Below are 17,194 nucleotides of genomic sequence, written 5' to 3' on the forward strand. Positions count from 1 at the left end.
TTTGGCTTTGGGGAAGTAAATGCAAAAGCTAAAACCAATATTGTCCCTCTGTGAGAGAGCCTTTATTTTTCTACTTAGATGCTAAATTTTCACAAAAGTGGCATGAAGTAAAAGCAGGCATTTAATTATTTTCCTTATGCTAAAACTGAGAACGATGCCTCTCAGAAGGCAGGTCCATTTATACATAGGAACCTTTCTGGTTGTTTGAGGACTAAATCTGGATGTCATGGAAGGTGGGAGAATGGAGGGATTTTTAAGGAAACAGCAAACATTAGAGCTCAAATTATTATGACTAAAATGCATATAGAAGTGTTGGCTAAATATGTTTATTTTGACATGGTAATATGTTTTAATGTTTTAACAGTATGGTTAATTGGTAATGGCCTTTTAAATATTTCATAACTTTTTAAAACTATAGACTCAAGCATGCACTTGTCTGAAAAAGGTTCTAGTCCCCCCTTTGCTTTACTCTAACATTCTTCTCTACAAGCTTGCAGAGAAAGTGTGCATATCAAAATACAGGTGGCCATTGCTAAAAGAATTCTTGGATGAGATGTTACAGAAGCATTTTACACTGGATGAATTCCTAAACAATGCCCAATGTAGAATAATTTGATGGTGTCTGTAAACATTTTATCCCAAACTTAAAGTCTCATTTTGAAAATAATGACTTTATCTTGTGTAAGATGTGCAAGAGAGAATGTGTGTGTGTGTGTGTGTGTGAGAGAGAGAGAGAGAGAGAGAGAGAGAGAGAGAGAGAGAGCACAATGAGAGTCTTTAACGTACAGATGGAAGGTTATATTGATTTCAGTAAAGACCAGAACATAACGGTAACATGAATAACAGATAATAGCATCTGGCATTTTTAACATTTTAAGCCCTGAAATCTTTGGAGAACTGACAGTTGAATGAAGCTGACAGCCCTAGTTCTCAGTACTTTCCTTTCGAGATATTTTGAGTTTTTTCCAGATTCAGAATTTTTTTTTTAGGGGGCATCTGGACAGCCTATTTCACTGAGAGAGACAGACAATATTTTCTGAAAATTACCACCAAAATTAAGCAACTGTTGTGCATATGAACTAGATAACAATGAATTAGAAATAATCACTCAATTTCTGGTGGCATGAGTGCTTGAGGTGGGGAAAGGGGAAGAAAGACATTCAGGTCTTCACATAGTCATGATAAACTGCTGGGCTACATGCAGTGATCCTTGGCCACTTCACAGCAAAGCAACAAGAACAAGCTAGTCCTGGAGCTAGCTTCCTTGCTCAGACATTAAAGAGATTTGCCTGGGCAGCAAACTTTGGTCCACATCCTTGGGGCACCGAAGACAATGGTAGTTTCCATACACCTTGTCACAAACCATCTCTTCAAACTTCATTTCTTCCTTTCTTTCTTCTTTCTAATTTTTCTTAATATTCTCTAAACAATCTCTATTTTGTATTCTTTTCCTTGTATGCATTTTCCCACTTTCCCTTTTCTTTGTTTTAGGGAATTTCAAGCCCATTACTTAATTTTTGTAATGCAAGGACCAACGAGTACACCTCCCCAACTATCAATTTCTCTTTAGAAATGTTAGTCATCTTGTTTCACAGTTGGGATAATGAGACATGGTATAGAGTCTTAGTGCTTACTGCACGTGGTATTCCTCTGATGCCTTCCAAACAAAGATACTGAATATAATATACCTTTTCAAAATAATATCTGTGAGACTCATATTTGTCATCTTTAAGATTCAGAAAAGGATGTGAAAAATACTCTCTGTTCAAAGGCTACCTTTGAAGAATAAGAGTAAGAAACTATACCAGGGATTTGCAAGGATTCAGCACTTTTGTTTGTGTCCCCACCCACTATAGCTTCTACAGCAATGAATGACCTCATGCAGACAGCTATGAAAGAAGCATCTAGCTTACCTAGGGCAAGCACTTGAGTGCAAGAACACTTAGCATCCCCAAAGTCCTCCTTGACACTGTCAGTGGCACTGAATTCCAACATAGCTTCTAAATTCCAGATTCAGAATACTCAGGTTGGAACTGGCAGAAAGGCCATCCTTTCAGACCTCAAGTAATCCACTCTGAAAATCTGGTTTAAAGAAACTCATTTTGTATGTGTGTGTGTGTGTGTGTGTGTGTGTGTGTGTGTGTGTGTGTGTGTGTGTGTGTGTGTGTGTGTGTGTGTATGAGTATGTGTGCATATGTGTTTGAGCAGAGCAAAGAAACACAAATGTATGTTGCAGTAGGAAAGACATATACCAATTTAGCCTATACTGTCAAGATGAATCCAGATGCTTACTTTTTTTTTTTTTAAATTTTGCCAAAGATTGGAAAGTAAAGCTGAAATGTTGTGAGACTCATTTTCTGACCTACTGAACAAGGAGATGGTCAGAGAGGGGTCTCAGAATATAAAGGGTGTACCATTGGGTTGACATTGTGGTTTGTGGTTGAAGACAGAAAAAAGTGTATGATTGCCAAAAAACCCAGAAAGCCTACATTAAAAGGAGAACACACTTGAGGGTACATTTGCTTCATTACCTCCCAGGATCATCACATTCCTCTGTATAACACTGGACACCCAGACATCAGGGCAGTTTCTGGTGCATATTCTCATCAATGTACAGTCAACATGGCTATGTGGACAGTAATAGAAAGCCTAGCAGCCTCTCAGCACGTGGCACGAAGCTAACAGAACGTGCTTGGATTTTGATCCTGTGGCTCATACAATAACCAGATGCAGTTGTAGCCGCTTTTAAAAGTAGTATTCCCCTTGAAACATGAGGACTTGGACTCAGTTCATGTCCACAGACCTTGTGCTCAGTGTGAAGCTTTCCGTTAGAGGATCAGGTGCCACATGCTGTGATCTGACTGGCAGTCGACTGGCTGGAGACAAAAGTCTTATAAGTTGGAAGATTTCTCCTTTTTCTAAAGCCAATTTGTATGTTGTGGGTCTGAGTCAATAATCTTGACCTCACTGTGACTGTGCCTCCCTCCTTTCTGCTACCTTATCAGCTCCACTTCAGACAGCTGTAGATGACAGTGAGGTGTCACTTTGGTTCCTTTATATAGAACACAATGGGCGGGGGGCGTTGTGTCATCACTGCAGGTAAATGAACTTCCTATATTAGGTAATGTAAATTTCACATTTATTATCACTACATACATAACTGTTTTAATGTTTACTCTAAAATGCAGCTTGAGCAACCCTAATCTGAAAATCTAAACTCCAAACAACCCATATGACGCCCACATTTTTTGGGTTCTGGAACATTTCGGATTTCTTAAACTGATAAAGTCAATGCAAAGATCTAAAAATCTCTAAAATGAGATACACTCTGGTCAGATAAGGGACAGACTGCCTGCAGCATTGTGAAAGATTCAGTGAAGTCATCTGTAGGTACTTCAGCGACTTAAAAAAGCCAGGCATAATAAAGTAAAATCAACAAGCCAGTAGAATACAGTATAACTGAATGCTGATACTGTGTAAGTCCCTTCATCCTCCAGGTATAGGCAATAGCAGTGTCAAGTATCTTATTTCTTAGGAGCAGCAGGGTTCTTCCAGATGGGTGTCTCCGACCACCAGTGGGTGTCCGGTTGTGTCACTTTTGTTTGTGTATAGAGACAGGATCTCACTATGTAGACTAAGCTGGCCCTGAACTGACAATGCTGCCTCAGCTTCCTGAGTGCTGTAATTACAGGTGTGTGCCACCATGCCTGGCTACATTCTGCTCGATCACAGCATTCGGTTTTGAGTCCTCCCATTAGACATTTGGCCTCTGGTATGAATGCATGGCAGAAATGAATCCTTTTCCCTACTGTGTCTCCTGGACCTATCTTACTGCTTGCTTTCAGCGATGCCACAGAAAGTATGGAGAGGAAGGAGAGATGGAAGGAAGGGAAAAGAGAGGAAGAATTTGCAAGCCACCCAGTTCCTATGATCACTACTGTCTATGTTGATTCACACTCCTAAGACATTAAAGCAAAAACAAATCGTATCCTCCTCAAGTCTCTGAAATTCAAATAGCTGAAAAAGATGGCGCCTATGCCTTCAGAGAATGTATGTTTCAATCCTTTAAACACATCACCTGGAAAGGCTATCAACAATTTTTCTGACAAAAAACAAATAGGATCACTCTCTGCCATCACCTAGGTAACTTCTACAATTATGTAGGGCATAAACATGGGGCCCTGCTGTCAAATCTTTTAATTGGCACTAAGTAGTCCATGGCTACTTAGGCCAAGTCTACACAGATGAGGGCCTGATAGGTTTCTACCCTGTTACAAATTGTGGCTTACAGGATGAAGCCACCTCAGAGATCATCAAATGCTCAATCTACCTCCTGGACTTTGGGCATTGATATGACTTAGCCATCCAACATTTTTGATCTGCCAATGACTTTCTACAGTTATGCCAACACAGGGCCTTCACGAAACCAAAGGAATGGCTTTGACATGATTCTAAGATTCTTGTCTCTGATGGATTTCACCTTGACCCCCCTGGTTCAGACAGCATTATTGAGCTGGCTTTCCAGTGTTGAGCAGTGCACTGCTCCTTACAGGCTGTTGTATGAAGTGTAGACTACTGCCACCATTGTGAGAATAGAACTCACTATAAACCCAGGCCTTTAATCCCAGCACTCTGGAGGCAGGGGCAAGAGTTCAAGGCCAGTTTGGTCTACCTAGCAAGTTTCAGGCCACTTAGAGATACATAGTGAGACCCTGGCTCAAAACAAACAAATAATAATAATAAAAAACCCACCTCACTATAACAACACATTTTTTTAGGCAGGTGATGTGAAAAGCTGAGTTTATTAATAAATTTCATCTGAAATTTTAAGCCATTACTTTATCAAGATTTAAAATTATTGTGAAAAATAATTTAGGGGAAAATAGTAGTTGACTGACACACTGGCACAATACCTCTTTTTCCTCTTCTGTCTTTCCATGGGTTTTGCTATAGTTGATGGGAGAATCCCAGCCTTGTTGGTCACATAGAGCCTGATAGAAGGCAGCATTGACCAGGAGGTTGCTTGCTTTGAGTGGGGAGGAAGATGGGGTTGGAATGGTGCTGTGAGAGGAAGCTGGGGGTGCAGCCTTGTCCAGCACTCGATTCTTTTTCATGCTTAAGTCCAATGTGCCATTTTCATCCACTTCTATCTCAGCTCCCTGTAGAGAACAGAAAGAGAAACAGAGATCATCGAAGCAGTTTGCAGCTAGAGCCTAGCCATGTGGGCTTTTAAGGGATAATTTTAAATATAAGCTTTTATGGAAGTATATCTGCTTTTAAATCTAGCTTTCTGATTTGCAGTGGGTAATGTCTGATTCTTAAGGCAGACTTTTAAGAACAGCCCCATTAATGTGTTTCATATTTCTGGGTTTAAACAAAGTAAGCTTAATTCAAATAAGATGCTCTAAATGCTAAATATATTGGTTAAACTGTTTTATATTTGTGCATTTTTTTTTTGTCTTTTTGAAGCAGGGTCTCTCTATAGCCCCAGCTGTCCTGGAACTCACTCTGTACACCAGGCTGGCCTTGAACTCACAGAGATCCACCTGCCTCTGCCTCCCAAGTGCTGGGACTATAGGTGTGTGCCACCATGCCCAGCTCTTTGTGCATATTTTTAATGTTTAACTTTAAATTCTCTCTACCCGATGGAACTAACACTTCAAACTCATCACTTTAAACAGTGATATTTGTATTTAGCAAAAGTCACATATAACATCCCAATCCCCTAAATCATAATATTAACCTGACATTAAAAACATGCAAACATAAGCTGCTGGAAGAAATTTTTTACCAGAACATTAGAGCAGTAGGAAGTCACATTTCACCCTGAGCCTTCTGAACTGGCATTTAAAAAATATATATATTTTATTTCTTAGTTTTATTTCATGTGTACAAGTGTATTGCTTGCATGCATGTGAGTGTACCTGTGTCGTGCAATGCCACGGAGGTCAGAAGAAGGCTTCTGATTCCCCTGGAACTGGGATTGAGGGCGGTTTGTAGCCGCCATGTGGGAGCGGGAATTGAATCCGGGTCCTCTGCAAGAGCAATCAGTGCTCGTAACCACTGAGCCATCTCTCTAGCCCCTGGAATGGTTTTTAAACTATGGAGGTTGGGAAGGGAGGGGCACTCTGAGTAAACCGCACTTCACCCTGGGGCCTTTGGGGTTCAAGTTCTGTAATGAAGACTTCAGCATGAAGGTGTTTATTTTCTAGTACTTAGTGTGAGACAACACTGATGGGACTTTGTAGTGATCTCCGTTGGGACATCTTTGGCCAAGCACGTTTCAGTTTGAAAAGTATCCATTCTGTGTTCGGTTGTAGGCTCATGTGGTCTGGCTCTTCTTCAAGATTTTCACTGTAGGTGCTTATATGGAATTGTTAACATTACCAAAACTTCCCCAAACTAGAATAATACGGCTACCAATTTTCCAAGTGGGTACAATAACACCCTTCTGATATTTCTACCATCATCCATTAATTTGCAATTAACTTCTTGACAAATTCTTTACTCTTTTTCCTTTCTGGTTGGTAAAGTAGACTAGGAATACATGAGCAAGATGCCTAACCCTGTAGTCACCAGTGACTGCCCAGGCCATGTGTTTTCAGCACCTCTTTTCATGCCCTCTTCTTAGCATGGTGCCTTGGCTACAGGGGTTAGACTTGCTGCTTGTGCCTGATTGAAAAAAATAGAAGTCCCTCTCGTTTTTGGTTTGTTTTACTTGCAAAGTTCATATTTTTGGTCTCTAGCTTCCCAGCTGGATATGTTGCTCTGTATTTGAGAGAGGTAAATACACTTCTAATACGGTATACTGAGATGCTTTGACTCTATCTTTCTGTCCCTTTTTAGTAAATAGTTTAATCTCCTGTGATAGTTTTAAGCCTGGAATTTGACATTACGGCTTATCCAGGATAATAACATAGTAACCACAACATCTTATGCCATCTGTATAAATATCAAATACGTTTTATACCAGTATTAATAAAACTTAGTTACAAATATACCCAAGATGTTAACTCTATCAGTACCACTGACTCCTTCCTTCCACGATCTCATCATACATTCTGCATCAGGCATCAAAGCAGTTTCGGACTTTATAGCTGATATGTAACTATAGCAATGAAACAGAGCTATAGTAATCAAGTTTAATGGCCAATGTAAAGTAAAATACTAAATATTGTAGTTGCTGATATTTTTCATAAAAAAAAAACTTGGGTTAAGACTGCACAACCAACATTCACATAAAATTCCAGACCTCTGTGACAGATGGCTTAGGAAAAAGAAGCCATGTGACTGGGCTGCAGAGTTTTATAGCACAAAACCCATAAATAGTGCAGATTTGAGCTCTGAAAAATACCAACTATTCCAAGACTAAGCTCATATATATTTTAGTTTACATAGAAAAAGAATTTTAAAGAGTACATTAAAAATTAGAGATTCTTGGAATTGCTATGACTATATATCTTAAGTAATCAGTGCTTGATTGGACAAAAAAAAAATCACTCCTAATGTTTGAAAGATGTGCCCCAGCCGGCTGCTTGGAACACCTGACTTTGGGAAGAGGGACGCAGCACACTGGGGATGGGGGTACAGATGGGCTTTAAGTAAGTGCACAGATGCATACAACAATTACACAGCAACAGAGAGGGCCCTTTCTGCCCATGATGGAGATCTCACATTCACAGCATGGATTTTTTTTCCAGAGCAATATCACTAGGCATCACTTCTCTGTTTCAAACTCCAAATGGTATCACGGAAAACTGGGAGGTGGGAGAGGCTGGCAGGAGGGCAGGGCTGGGTCCAGCTGAGGTGGCTCCTCTCTCCCAGGACCCCTAACACTTGGATTTCTAAAGAGCTACTCAGATCCTTGTTTTAAGTGTTCATACTTAAAGTTTCTTGGGGCTGGTAGTAGGCCCAATAGTATTCATATTCTTTTCAACTTGGGAGGGTTAGGGAAAACCATCTATTTCAGTTACTTTTGAGTTATCAATGCTACTGCTATGGATGTGTTCATTAAATTACTAAGGAAGTGCTTACTATAATCCTAACACTATATTTTGGAGAAAAGAGAAATTGAAAAATAGACTTCTAGCTTTCAAGTGCTTAGTTTATGTATAATATTTTTTAATGAAAGGTAACAACACATATTATCAATGATTGTTAAGTTGAAAACAGATTTATTGATTGTAACCTTCCTATGTCCTACAAGATAAATGTTGCACACGACCTACATGCACAACAGCAGAAACCTGATCAATGAAATCATGGCACATCTAATACATGGAGCATTATGTGATCAGTGAGGTGACAATTATGAGGTCTGCATAGCTGAGGTGAAGTGCTTACATAACTGAAGACAGGAGCAGCATAGCATTCCTACCACGCTCTGTTATTCAGTGGGACTGATTATTACCACTATTAAGATGATAAACACATGAAATATAGTTACTAAAACAAAATGATACAGACAAGAAATGACTAACCCAAGGTATGAAATTTAAACGAAATTCAGAACCATTCCTCCCAGGTCTTTTTAGGTCTTTTCAAGGAGAAACAGACTTTGAACTTGAGGCTTACAAGCTTTCTGACAGTCTGTGTGCCTCAAGGTCTTTCAAAAAAGAAGTAAACCAGGGATGAGTTGAAATTTCAGTTCCAACAATTACTGCTGTGTGACTCAGAGAAAAATTATTCAGTGTTCTGTGACACTGCTTCTTTATCTGCAAAATGGATAAATATTACCTACTTCACAGTTTCTAGATGGACTGAAAATGATTCATATGGTCAGAGTGCTTGTGAAAAGTACCTGGTACACAGTAGGTGTTCCATCGTAGTATAGCCATAATCAATTATAGATAATAACAATTTAGTTGGCTTTCTCAATACTCAAAAAGCTATACCCCATACTGTTCATGGGACCAAAGACTCAATCTTTCATTTATTTACTTATTCTGAGGCAGGAGGGTCTTACTATGTAGGCCAGGGTGGCTTCAAACTCATGATCCCCCCTGCCTCAGCCTCTCTGGTGCTGGGTTTACAGGCTGCACCACTACTCCCTGCTAGGAGCCAGTTACTAAGTATCTAGTTTCAATACACTTACCCAGTCAGTTTCTTATATTCTTGCCCCAAGACCCTCACCATGTTTCACTCCAATGTTTGGTACAATCTGTTTGGATGTTATAGCCTTGTTTGGGTTCCAATCACCCAGGGGCCATCAGGCTACTCCTGGGAGCAGGCAGCACATCCTGTGGCATCATATTGTTTCTAGGCCTCATTCAAGTAAAAACAGACTTTGAACTTTAAACATTTCAAGTAAGTGTCAATTTTTTGTTTTCTTTTAAGGCACACTGTGCATATGTCATTTTGTCTAAACAGGTGGAGAAAACACCAAAACAAATAACAGAACTCTTGGCAAGCAGTAGTGATGAGGATAAAGATAGAATGTGAAGCGTGTTCTACCTCGGTGGACCAGAGTGGGAAGAAGGAAAATGGGGGTGTATCTGCCACAGGCTGGCACCGCACTCAGGGGCACTGGCAGAAAGTGCCCAACAAACTCACGATGCTCACTCCCTGCTTACCTGTACCCAGGGCTCTCTGCTCCTATCAGAAGTCCCAGTTCTAGGCAAAAGAGCTTCAAGGCATGTAAAATTGTGGCCAATTTATGTTTCAAAGCTCATATTAATTCCAAATTTAAATGGAGGACATTCTCCACAACTTAAAACCAACAAAAGTACTGGAAATGAAAGAAAGCTAGTATTTCTGACAAAATAATGGAAAGTACAAATTATACAAGAGATTTTGGTGGTACCAATGTTAAGTTATATACAGAATGGAGAGCATTGTAAACATAAAGAATTCCTTCCAAAATCTACTTTCCAGATACGGTGGGCTTTGGTTTGGGAAATGACCAATCAGCGTAGACATGAATGAATGCTCTTTACGCAGAAGATGGTGTGTACCTGGTGTGTGGAGGAGACTGGATGGTTAAGTGAATGGCAATGTGCAGAGCAAGACAAATATCTGCATTGTCCTTCGTATTTTTATACCATGTAGGAAGTCAAAGTTTCTTTGTCCCTATGAAAACAATCCCAGCTCTTTTGCAGATCACTGACTCAGATCCCCTACTGAATGTGGAGTCAGTTGTGTGCTTGCAGAAAAAAAATCTGTATCAGCCTCAAGGGCATATTTGGGAATTTTTAAGATTGGTGTGCTTTGGCCCATAGGTCACAGTGTAGTCTTTAATTAACTCTATGACTGGTGCCATAAAGAGATGCTGAGTGCACACAAGGATTGAATGGAAGCAAGAGGAAGGGAAGAATCCGGTCATCTACCGTCTGAGGGGAATGCCCTGTGAAGCTACTCAAACATGCTCTGGCCTCCACACACCCACTCTGTACCTGAAACCCTCCAAGGCAAGTGTGGCCCCATTGCTTGTCTGGAAACTCTTTGAAGCCATGGAGCTTCTGGGTCTGAGTATGACCTGTGGTGGGGGCAGCCCAACAATTGGAGACCTGGTTGGTAGAGCTATGAAGCCACCTGTCAGGATGTCTCTTCACATTGAGAGCACTCAGTTACAGAGGAATGGAGGAAGGAAGAGCTGCATTTCTGCATTCACCTAAATGAGAAACTCAAGAGATTTGTAGATTTGGGCTTTCAGAAATAAAAGTACTAATGGCTTGCCATAGAGAAAAAAAATCTAGTGGAGGGAGAATCAGGTTAGCATTCAATGCTCAGGGCAGGCCGGTACTTAATCTCATGCTTGCTGACAACAGCAAAGCCCACCCAGGACTCTGTCTGCTTAGATGCTGGTTTTCAGGGTAATTGCCCTGGCCTTTTCTCACTTTTGCTAAACAAGTTGTTTCAACGATTTGTGAGAATCTCTTCTATATTCAGAAAACAAGCTCTAATCAAGATGGAATTCTATAAATTGGTTCAGTTGAGTTGGAGGTATGGGCACACCAGCAGAACTGGGCAGAATGATGTGGTAGGAAACCATTGTACTGTGTCAGATAGGCACTCCTCAGAGGAAAATGGATGTGAAAACCTCTGGCACAATCTACTTCTTCTGGAAGTTGATCTGGGCTCTTTCTGTATCTTCTATTCTCATCTTGGTATCAGCAGGTGGTGGCAGGAGCTGTGACATACAAGGGGGCGTCCTGTGGCCTTGAGCATGCCAGGGCTGTGATGTTCAGGGGCTGCAGGCCCTGAGCATACTGGGACTGTTCCACTGAGCCACACTGACACAAGGAGTGGACAAATAGATATTAGAAACCAATTATTTAAATTTTTGAAATGTGGCAATTAAACAGTCACTTTTCTGATCAGAAACGTGTTTTTTAAAAGAAAACATCTTTGTGTTACACTCCTCGACATCAGTGATTTAATGGAATACAGAATTTTAAGGCAAAAGGCAGAATTCTGAGCAGAATAAGATGTACATGTGAGATGGAAAACATTCATCCTAGTACCATTACCCAAGTACTTTAATACTGATAATTGTAACAGTGAGCCTCCAATTCTTATAGGACAGTCTATACAATCAAGTGAAAAGCAGTAGGAAGGAACATTATTTGAGTGTTTCTGCAAGCAGATGATTATTACAGTATTCCTTCAGAAAGGCAAGAAATTATTCAGATCTTAAAATGTGAGTATATAGCTGCATTTTTAAAATCCCTCAAATCATTCTCCTGTGTTAATAATTTGTGACTGGCCTTTTGAATTTGGAAAGCTAGGTATTTTCTCTGTATTTCTAGAGGATGTGTTTTTCTTTGTTTAAGAATCTCATTAGTTTAAAAATTGTTTCTGAGTGGCTTTTGGCCACCAACTCTTCCTGGGGTTTACTTGGCTCAGCTCTGTGCAGAAGCTAATTCTGATTTCTGTCAAATGCTTGGTGGCACTGCATTACCTGCTCTCCTGAAGGCCTGGCAAACACAGTGAGCAGCTGACCACACAAGGATGGGGCTTCTCTTAAAGGGAAAAGTCACGGCTTGCAAATGTTCCAGGGACTGAGGTTGGCCCAGGCAATCTTCCATTTAAAGCAAGGGAAAATCTACTACCAAATTAAGTCTGGGCACTTTATGTCAGGTGGCTTTGGTCATCCAGTGCAAGGAACAATAAGTCCTCACAGCCTCTCCTGTGGACCACCAGACCTCGAGCATGGTATGCTCTTATGGTGAGAGGCAAGACACGGAGGGTCTTTGTGTGTATTCATCAAGTCAATCATGAGTCTGAATGTGTACTTCTCTAGTAGGAAAGGACAGGCTATTGAAACATATGATTAATCTCAGGAGAAATGCAGAATGTTCACAAAGTTTCCAGAATTTCATACTGGATTGAATGGTCCAAGTTCCCAAGCCTCCTGAATCTGGTAACTTACTATCTGAGCGTTTTTACTGTGTGTCCTGCAAGAACAGTAAAACCTAGGCCATCTCATGCTAAACATCAGTAAGGTGGGCAATACATCTTTGTGGGTCAGTTCTGCAAACGTCTCATCAGCCTCTGCTTAATCAAATGTTTCTTAACATCTCTGATTTGCAGACAGCAAACAAGTTCCTCTGCAGCATTTTTAACAGGAGCCCTCTTTTCTGTACACCAAATACTCCATAACAAGAACAGGGCTGAAATTCTCCCCAACCAGTCTCGATAGCTCCCTTCTCCTGACACTTTGGCATGCCACCAAGATAGGTTCACTTTCCTTCCTTGAACCTGTCAAGCTCACTCCTACTTAGGTGGGGCGTGAGAACGGTGAGTGAGTGCAGTGGAGGGAAGTCAGTTCATTCTCAGGGCTCAGTCACTGGCTCACTTTCCAGGCTCTTGGCCTGACTTACCTTGGCATGCAGGCTCTGCGGCTTGTTGGAGAGGATGTCTGCGGCTTCCCTGCAGCGGGTGGAAAGGTTCAGGATGGCAGCAGCTGCTGCTATGTGGGTGTCTTCACTGTACTGACCATAGCCGTAAGAGCTGGCTCGGCCTGCGCTCTGTGTGTGGGCGCCGACACTAGGCAGCCGATTAGGAAATTTCACTGGATTTGAAAAATGCTTTGCTGTTGAAGAGAGATTTGATTAGCAGTTGCATGGATGTGGTTTCAGTCATTAAATAGATTTGCTTTTTAAAGATATAACTTCTTGCATTAAAATATGTGAAGAATAAATTAAAGCATAGCCATTATCTGTTGTACGTTCAATGAAGGTTATTCAGAGGGGTTTTCACCAAGGTTCATAGAGCAAATGATGTGACTGCTAGAGAGAATACCTGCTCTCTTAATACTTTTTGTATTTACACTTTGGATGACAAAAACCCCATAACTAATGTTATGGGGCAGGTGTACTGGCAACATTTGTGCAAAAATTGTGTTTTAAAAAACAACACAGGAGCAAGCCCATCAGGGATTACAGTCAGCTTAGGGCATGATATATGTGGAAAACTGTAACTTAGTTATAGAAATAATGTATACTCTCAGGAACTGTTTGCACAACAGTTTATACTTAGACACGGAAGTGTATTTATTAGTTGGAATGCAGTCTTGCTCTGTACTTAAAACTGGGATGGCGTCTTCAGTGAGCTGGCCTTCTGCATATTCAGGAATAGCAAGCTAAGCAGAGGATTGGGGGACCTGCTGTCAAGGTGAACAGAAAGGCCTTTTAGTTAGCAAGCTGACTTTGTTGTACCACAGCTTTCCTGAAGGACAGAGTTACACAAATTTATCTTCACTGTGGGGGTGACTATGAGTATCATTCAAGGTTATGGGAGAAACATTCAAGGTGTAAGGATATAAAAGCATTTAACTACCGGTTTTGCATTGTGTCATTTACTTCAAATATTACTGAATATTCTTCTTATGACTACAAGAATAAGAAAATGTCACTGACCCTATTACAGTGTTTTAAGCCAATACCCATATAAGTCTGTCATATAAGCACTGTCATTAACTACCTTCATCTGAATTAAATACATATTTCCTGTATACATTGTGCATATAAAATGGATAAAATCACAGTATTTATCTATACAAATTAGATAGCTAGATAAAGACATGTATGTGTGTATATTTTTTTTCCTGAATCTAACAAGTTGTCAATGGTTACTTATATTGGTTAAGACCTATTTTGAGCAAGAATAGGTAGATCTTTTAATTATATACTTATCAGTGAAGGGAAACCTCATTTCAAGTCTTTGGATGTATTTGGAGGAGGCTAGTGAGATGGAAAACCACGCATCTGCACAGGAAGTGCTCCACCCAAGGGCTCCCTCTGCAGTCCTGCAGCTGATCTTAGGTAGCCTTCTAAAGGCAAGCATGGGTCAAATCACAGGATATCCGTTCTGTCTAGGGTTAATGGCTGAGGGATTCCAAGGGTTTGTAAGGCTGTAAAAGATTCACTGTTCATGGAGGATAGTAATTACTTAGCTTGTTCCTTATTAAAGGTACATTACTGATCATTTCCCTCATTTGTTCCCAAAGCCTACATCTTTTCATTAGAACATTCCAGAGAAATGTGTAAGCAAGACCACCATATTGTATGTTGCAGCATCTTCCAGTTATGGTCTTCTGTATGGATATTCAAGGGTCACTGAGTCTATTCTTTAATCTGCTTTAAAGGTTTCTATATTAATTCTTAGATTCACCAGTCAATGTTTTGACAGCCATGCATATTTTTTTCCAGTACATTCCAGATTCTCAAATTGAGTTTCTTGGCTTTGTCAGCTTTCCCTACCTTCAATAATATTTTAGGTGGTATTACACATTTTATCTATCGGATTGCCACTACTGCAGCATAAATGAGAAACAACATAGTATAACAGCTGTCATATTTTCAATACATTAATCACAATCCTAACTACATGTGAATTAAGTATTTCTTTAGGATTGCAGTACTTAGATTCAATAATGGCAGTATCTGTGAAATAATTAATTTACCGAATTCAATGTAACATCAGTGTAAAATTAGTGACAATGATCCACTTATGTTATTTCACTACATATTCTCTCCTGTCATTTCTAAGGAGCATATTACACATTTGAACACATACGCCCCCCCCCCACCAGAAGATGCATTTTAGGGGATGAGTACTGGGGTTCAGATTTGAAGCTTACATTCAGGAAATGGTGGTCCTTTTTGTCCTTGCCCTGTTTGTGCGAAAGGACGTTTACCAAAAACTTGTGCATCAAAACTGGCATAATCGAATGGCACTTTTCCAAACTTCTCTTGTTCTTTAGACACAGTGGCTCTGGGAGAGGTGATGGCTTGTGAACGGAAATTGAATTCGATTTGCTTCACCAAACTCGTCCTGTTAGAGGTGGGAAGAAGTTCAAGGGAAACAGAAAGAAACTGCTGGTGAGGACTCCGAGCAGAGGGACCCTGCCTGCTCTTGACCTGCACTGAGACAGCGATGTGTGGGCTCTGCCTGCTTCTGCTTCTGCTGCTGATTCTGTGTTAGAGTCAATCCCCAGTAAAAGAGGAATGTTCGGTTTTCACGAAGAGCTTGTTAAGGGCCAATGTTTGCACTCCACAGAGAAATACCCCCACGACTATCAGTAAGCATGAATTAAGGCACCGATAAGGTGTGCACATATGAAACAGTCAATCAAATAAGCAGCGAATAGACGTGTGACTGTGCAGATGGTGCAACAGGCAGTGCAGAAAACCTGACTCGAGCTGGGAGAGTCTCCCTGGGTATTCCTCCATCTTCCCTACTTTCACCCTGAACACTGTGCTAATTTCACTAAGAAGGTTTTTAATTAGCATTCAATACCCTGTCTATTGAATTCTAATTATTTCAACATTTATCTAAATTACTGTATTAGTGTATGCTCATTTTTCTTTTCTTTTTTCCCCTTTTTTGGTCTTTTTGACACAGGGTCTCCCTGTAACTCACTATGTAGACCAGGCTGGCCTCAATCTCAGAGAGATCTGCCTGCCTCTGTGGCTTGAGTGCTGTGATTAAAGGCATATGCCACCATGCCCGGCTCATTTTTATTGCTGTTATTTTGTGTGTGTGTCGGGGGGGATATCACATTATTTGATGTAATCATTTCACTCCAAGATAAATGTGAGTTAAGTATTCCAGTTTCATTTTGGGATAAGTAAGGCCATGGTGCTATTTATTTAGTAATTCATGGTCTTCATTTGACATATGTTCTTCATTCATGAAATCCGAATGTTAATTTTGATTCTTTTCATTGACTTTATCGAAGCAACATATTATGGAAAGCCCTATTTTGTGCTTGTTAGTTTTTATTGTTGACTTTGTACAACTTAGAGTCACTTGGGTAGAGGGAACCTCAGTTGAGCGATTTCCCAGATCAGACTGATCTGTGGCCAAGGACTGGCTTTTTTGTTGTTGTTGTTCTTTAATTTTAACTTTTTTCTTTTCTATTTTTATTTATTTATTTATTCATTCTTTCATTCATTTATTTGTGTATGAGGGTACTGCCTGCATGTAGGTAAGCGTAGCCACACTGTGTAATGCTCACAGAGGTCAGAAGAAGGTGTCAGATTCTCCTGGAACTGGAGTTACTGATGATTGTTAGCCACCTTATGGGTGCTAGGAATCAAACCTGGGTCCTATGCAAGAGCAGCCAATGCTCTTAACTGCTGACCCATCTCTCCAGTCCTGGTGGTTGATGTGTGAGGGCCCAGCCCATTGTGAGCAATACCTACGCAGGGGGGTCTGGGCTGTGTAAGAAAACCAGCTGAGCAAGCCAGAAAGTGAGACAGGAAGAAGTGGTCCTGCATGTTTTCTGCTTCAGGTCCCTGGCCTGACTTCCTCAAAGATGTACTGTGAATGAAGTACATGGAACCCTTCCCTCCCCAAGCTGCTTTTGGTATCACGACAGAAAGCAAACTAGAATAACCTGAAAATACCAAAGTGCCTAATAGCTGCTTTTGTATTTCAGCAATTCATTTCTAACAGTTATTTGATTATCTTTCTTAATTTTCAAATAACTTTTCCTGCATACATGATTTTTGCAGAATAAACTTATTAGGCACTTAATGCTTAAACATTAATCATCAACACACATACTTTGCACATAATATTTTGCAAGCTACTCAGACATTCTGAAGTTCCTGGGAGCTCAAGGGCCAATGGAGACGCTTTTGTTATAGCTACCCATTGTGGAAACGCCATGAATACAGGGAGCTGAAGGGCATCACATAATATCACTCACTTTGAGAGTTCCTGATAGAATTTCCTCTGTGCAGAA

General features: G+C 40.5%; 1 protein-coding gene across 4 annotated transcripts in view; it reads right to left on the reverse strand.

Moving 5' to 3' along the window:
- The window catches only part of LOC103740310 (ST18 C2H2C-type zinc finger transcription factor), a 165,346-nt gene that overhangs the window by 33,331 nt on the left and 114,821 nt on the right, over positions 1-17,194 (reverse strand). For all 4 annotated transcript variants that reach the window (XM_008840900.2, XM_008840902.1, XM_008840901.2 and 1 more), the window contains 3 exons: positions 15,083-15,276; positions 12,822-13,033; positions 4,914-5,159 (listed from right to left, as the gene is read on the reverse strand). In XM_008840900.2, coding sequence (XP_008839122.1) covers positions 4,914-5,159; positions 12,822-13,033; positions 15,083-15,276 — 652 coding nt within the window. The remainder of the gene's footprint in view (positions 1-4,913; positions 5,160-12,821; positions 13,034-15,082; positions 15,277-17,194) is intronic.

Source organism: Nannospalax galili, unplaced genomic scaffold, assembly GCF_000622305.1.
Source record: "Nannospalax galili isolate Female #2095 unplaced genomic scaffold, S.galili_v1.0 scaffold639, whole genome shotgun sequence".
In the NCBI taxonomy this organism is placed as follows: domain Eukaryota; kingdom Metazoa; phylum Chordata; class Mammalia; order Rodentia; family Spalacidae; genus Nannospalax; species Nannospalax galili.